At 41.7% G+C, this 6084-nt stretch overlaps 1 protein-coding gene across 17 annotated transcripts in view; it reads right to left on the reverse strand.

Annotated features, from left to right (window-relative positions):
* The window catches only part of MTHFS (methenyltetrahydrofolate synthetase), a 324398-nt gene that overhangs the window by 198534 nt on the left and 119780 nt on the right, over positions 1-6084 (reverse strand). For all 17 annotated transcript variants that reach the window (XR_008618542.1, XR_008618540.1, XR_008618541.1 and 14 more), the window contains exon 3: positions 2503-2555. Coding sequence is in view for 13 of the 17 variants with exons in the window: in XM_028496394.2 (XP_028352195.1) it covers positions 2503-2555 (53 nt within the window). In the remaining 4 variants the exon portion in view is untranslated. The remainder of the gene's footprint in view (positions 1-2502; positions 2556-6084) is intronic.

Raw genomic sequence — 6084 nt, forward strand, 5'->3', positions numbered from 1 at the left:
AAGAATCTGCCTGCCAATGCAGGGGACATGGGTTCAAGCCCTGGTCCGGGAAGATCCCACATGCTGCGGAGCAACTAAGCCCGTGCGCCATGGCCACTGAGCCTGCGCATCTGGAGCCTGTGCTCCCCAACGGGAGAGGCCCCAACAGTGAGAGGCCCGCGTACCACAAAAAAAAAAAAAAAAAAAAAAAAAAAAAAAAAAAAAAAGAGCATTCTAACCAGAATAAATAGTGGTTGTGACATGGTATCTCATTGTGGTTTTGACTTGCATTTCCCTAATAATTAGTGAGTTGAGCATCTTTTCATGTGCTTATTGGCAATTTGTATATGTTATTTGGAGAAATGTCTATTCAGATCCTTTGCCATTTTTAACTGGGTTTTTGTCTTTTTGTTATTGAGTTGTAAGAGATCTGAATACCAGTCCCTCTTCAGATATACGACCTGAAAATATTTTCTTCCATCTTATGGGCTGTCTTTTAACTTTCTTGATAGTATCCTCTGAAACACAAAAATTTGTAATTTTGATAAAGTCCAATATAGCTATTTTTCTTTTGTCACATTTGCTTTTGGTTTCATATCTAAGAAACCATTTCTTAATCCAACGTCATGAAGATTTACTCCTGTGTTTTTTCCTAAGAGTTTTATAACTTTAGTTCTTATATTTAGGTCTTTGATTCCTTTCAAGTTAATTTTGTATATGCTTGAGGTAACTGACCAACTTCATTCTTTTGCATATGGATGTACAGTTGTTCCAGCACCATTTGTTGAAAAGACTACATATTCGTTCCCTTATTTGTTTTAGCACTCTTGTCAAATATTAATTGACCATAAATGTGAAGGGCTTCTTTTTTCATGTATCCTCAATTATATCCCATCGATTTATATGTTTATCCCTATGTTAGTATCACACTGTTTTGATTACTGTACCTTTGTAGTAAGTTTTACAGTTGATAAGTGTGAATTCTCCAATGATTTTTTTGGAGGGGATGTGCTATTTCAGGTTTTTTGCATTTTTTTGCATTTCTATGTGAATTTTAAAATCAGCTTGTCAATTCCTACAAAAATAGCAGCTGGAATTTTGATAAGGATTGTACATTTTACATCTTGTTTTGCTTCATTTAGTTTCAATGATGGGGTTTTTAATCTATGGACACTTTGATCAAAGTGTACTCCACTAAGCAGGAGACATTGTGCTGTTTGCCCTCATGATGCCAGCAGACATCCTAAAAGTCTATAAAGTGCCCTAATAGACAATGAGCCAAATCAGTCTGTCTTTCCCTGTGTCACCCTGTGAACCCACAGGCCACCACTATAAGGAGGTCTGAAAGTGGAGACAAAATATTCTCTCCTCACCCCCATTTCAAATATTCTTATAAACTAGAAACCCTGTCTGAATATTGCAATTAATGTTCTCAGGCCAGGAGTGGACATAAATCAGCACTTTCACTAAATCATACCAGTTTGAGTTTGCTACCCATCACACACACACACACACACACACACACACACACACACACACACACACACTTTCCATTTGCCCTGCAAAGACTTACCACTTCTAGATAAGCTCAATTATGCATAGAAAAGTGCTTTTTCCTTCGTTTGACAATAGCTTTCAAGAGAGGCCTGGCAAAAGCTGAAAACTCAGCTGTGGGGCTTCTTTTGAAAGAAAAATTGGCTTCTGATTGTACATAAGTGATAATGAACAAGGAATACATATTATGTTGGCCAGATTTCATATGCAAATTCGACTAGCTTCTCTTCTTAACTTCTCTTTCTCCAGCAAAAATATGGTAGGGGATGCCTTAGTGTGATTAAATGTAAATATTCATGTAGACCTCAGCCGTCTTTTGGTGAGTTAGGAGCCAGTATGTTGAACTACATCAGATAGAAAATCATTCTCATGACTTCCCTGGTGGCACAGTGGTTAAGAATCTGCCTGCCAATGCAGGGGACGTAGGTTCGATCCCTGGTCTGGGAAGATCCCACATACCATGGAGCAATTAATCCTGTGCATCACATCTACTGAGCCTGTGCCCTAGAGCCCGTGCGTCTCAACTACTGAGCCCATGTGCTGCAACTACTGAAGCCCATGCTCCTAGAGCCCGTGTTCCACAACAAGAGAAGCCACTGTAATGAGAATCCTGTGCACCACAACAAAGAGTAGCCCCTGCTGGCCACAACTAGAGAAAGCCCACGCACAGCAACGAAGACCCAATGCAGCCAAAAATATATATATATATAAAAGAAAATAGAATAAAAAAGTAAATCATTCTCACATCTATGTCCTAAATGTGGACTAACTTTGCATTAAATAAATTTATTTTTTCTTCTTAATGAACTTAAAATGGAGGCTGACACTATAAATAGGTATGCATAGCTGAAATCCAGGTTTGACAATATACTAAATGCATTCTTTGTAAATTCATCCTTCAGGGACCAGACCCATGCTTTGAATGTTCTGTACATAGTAATCAGGTAAAAATAGTAACATATTGCTGACCTGGCAGACTCTCATCTCTACAGGTTCACTTGTAGTGCTGGAAAGCAGAGAACCTAAAAGCAGGAAAATAAAATTAGGTGAAATAAGGTGATTTACACAGATGGTGCTTTGTAGGCTATTGTATGATAAAAATGTTATTTATTTCTATGATAGTGATTATTATTATCATCAGAGTAGAAATCAAGAGGCCTTGATTCTACTCTCTGGCTATGTTATATCTTTTTTAGTTTTCTGATACTTTGGGGATCCTTGGCCAGATGCAATAGAAACCAACCCTTTCTTTCATGGGCAGAGTAGGATTTCTATCCCACAAGAATGGGATGAATGGGGCTATCTTCTTTTCTGAGTTGAAGACTACAGGCCTCTAATTTTGGGATTCACCTTCAGAGCCTGATTCCAAGCTCTTAGACTCTCCATCTCTTCAACCCCTCTTGCCTCCCACCCCCACTGCACTCCATCTACCACCTGCCAACACCATCTGAAAAGCTGAGCCTACACATGAACAACCTTAGCCTTGGAAATACAACCCATCAATGACAGATGTACAGGACCCACAAGGAGAAAGCTGAGGAGGCACAGTCCTTATGCAGCAAGATACAAATTCTGACTTAAGACCTGTGGTAATCCATCAACAGAGGAATGGAGATTCCTTAAAAAACTAAAAATAGAACTGCCATATGACCCAGAAATCCCACTCCTGGGCATATACCAAGAAAAAATCATAATTCAAAAAGATACATGCACCCCAATGTTCATTGCAGCACTATTTACAATAGCCAGGACATGGAAGCAACCTAAATGTCTGTCAGCAGAGGAATGGATAAAGAAGATGTGACACATATATACAGTGGAATATTAGTCATAAAAAGGATGAAATAGGGTCACTTGTAGAGACATGGATGGACCTAGAGACTGTCATACAGAGTGAAGTGAGAAAGAGAAAAACAAATAACGTGTATTAAAGCATATATGTGGAATCTGAAAAAATTGGTATAGACAATCTTATTTACAAAGTAGAAATAGAGACACAGATGTAGAGAACAAACATATGGAAACAAAGTCAGAAAGGGGGGTGGGAGGAACTGGGAGATTGGGATTGACATATATACACCATTGATGCTATGTATAAAATAGATAACTAATGAGAACCTACTGTATAGCACAGGGAACTCTACTCAGTGCTCTGTGGTGACCTAAATGAGAAGGAAATCCAAAAAAGAGGGGATATATGTAAACGTATAGCTGATTCACTTTGCTGTAAAATATAGACTAAAACAATACTCCAAAAAAAAAAAGACAGAAATTCTGACTTATGACCTGTGGCAGTCCATCAACAGAGGAATGGATAAAGAAGATGTGTAACAGAGGTGCAAGGCCTTCACATGCAGCACCATGTGAGCAAGTTAAACTGGACCAAGCACAAAGGAAAGAAAGGGGAGACCTTCAAGGTGGTGGAGGAGTAAGACGTGGAGATCACCTTACTCCCCACAAATACTTCAAAAATACAACTACATGTGGAACAACTCCTACAGAACACCCACTGAATGCTGGCAGAAGACCTCAGACTTCCCAAAAGGCAAGAAACTCCCCACGTACCTGGGTAGGGCAAAAGAAAAAAGGAAAAACAGAGACAAAAGAATAGGGAGAGGACCTGAACCTCTGGGAGGGAGCTGTGAAGGAGGAAAAGTTTCCACACACTAGGAAGCCCCTTCATTGGCAGAGATGGGCGTGGGCAGGGGGGAAGCTTCGGAGCCACGGAGGAGAACATAGCAACAGGGCTGCAGAGGGCAAAGCGGAGAGATTCCCGCACAGAGGATAAGTGCCGACCAGCACTCACTGGCCTGAGAGGCTTGTCTGCTCACCCGCTGGGGTGGGTGGGGGCTGGGAGCTGAGGCTCCGGCTTCGGAGGTAAAATCCCAGGGAGAGGACTGGCGTTGGCTGCGTGAACACAGCCTGAAGGGGGCTAGTGTGGCACAGCTAGCTGGGAGTCCTGGAAAAAGTCTGGACCTACCAGAGAGGCAAAAGACCATTGTTTCGGGGTGCACAAAGAGAGGGGAGTCCTTCCCTATCTGCCCACAGAAGACAGAGCACCGCCTAAATGAGCTTCAGAGATGGGCGCAAGCCACGGCTATCAGTTCGGGCCCCAGAGACGGGCGTGAAGTGCTAACGCTGCTGCTCTATCTGCCCACAGAAGACAGAGCACCGCCTAAATGAGCTTCAGAGATGGGCGCAAGCCACGGCTATCAGTTCGGGCCCCAGAGACGGGCGTGAAATGCTAACGCTGCTGCTGCAGCCACCAAGAATCCTGTGTGCAAGCACAGGTCACTATCCACACTCCCCGCCAGGAGCCTCTGCAGCACGCCACTGCCAGGGTCCCATGATCCAGGGACAACTTCCCCAGGAGAACACACTGTACACCTCAGCCTGTTGGAATATCATGCAGGCTCGCCCCACATTCCAATTATAACTACTGTACCCCTTCCTCCCCCCAGCCTGGTTGAGCAAGAGCCCCCTAATCAGCTGCTGCTTTAACCCTGTCCTGTCTGGGTGGAACAGATGCCTCTATACGCAGAGGTGGAGCCAAAACCAAAGTTGAACCCCAGAAGCTGTGCGAACAAAGAAGGAAAAGGGAAATTTCACTGTGCAGCCTCAGGAGCAGCAGATTAAATCCCCACAATCAACTTGATATACCCTGCATCTGTGGAATACCTGAATAGAAACGAAACGTCCCAAAATTGAGAAGTGGACACATATTAATCAAACTTTCAAAAATTAAATACAAAGAAAAAATATTAAGAGCAGCAAGGGAAAAGCAACAAATAACATACAAGGGAAACCCCATAAGGTGAACAGCTGATCTTTCAGCAGAACTCTGAAAGCCAGAAGGGAGTGGCAGGACATATTTAAAGTGATGAAAGGGAAAAACCTACAACAAAGAGTACTCTACCCGGCATTACAAAAACAAACCCAAAACAATTAAGAAAATGGTAATACAAACATACATATCGATAATTACCTTAAATGTAACTGGATTAAATGCTCCAACCAAAAGACACAGACTGGCTGAATGGATACAAAAACAAGACCCATACATATGCTGTCAACAAGAAACCCACTTCAGACCTAGGGACACATACGGACTGAAAGTGAGGCGATGGAAAAAGATATTCCATGCAAATGGAAATCACAAGAAAGCTGGAGTAGCAATACTCATATGAGACAAAATAGACTGTAAAATAAAGACTATTTCAAGAGACAAAGAAGGACACTATATAATGATCAAGGGATCAATCCAAGAAGATATAAAAATTTCAAATACTTATGCCCCTAACATAGGAGCACCTCAATACATAAGGTAAATGCTAATAGCCATAACAGGGGAAATCGACAGTAACAATAATAGTAGGGGACTTTAACACCCCACTTTCACCAATGGACAGATCATCCAAAATGAAAATAAATAAGGAAACACAAGCTTTAAATGACACAACAGACCAGAAAGACTTAATTGATGTTTATAGGACGTTCCATCCAAAACGACAGAATACAATTTCTTCTCAAGTGCTAATGGAACATTCTCCA

Source organism: Physeter macrocephalus, chromosome 11 (assembly GCF_002837175.3).
Source record: "Physeter macrocephalus isolate SW-GA chromosome 11, ASM283717v5, whole genome shotgun sequence".
In the NCBI taxonomy this organism is placed as follows: Eukaryota; Metazoa; Chordata; class Mammalia; order Artiodactyla; family Physeteridae; genus Physeter; species Physeter macrocephalus.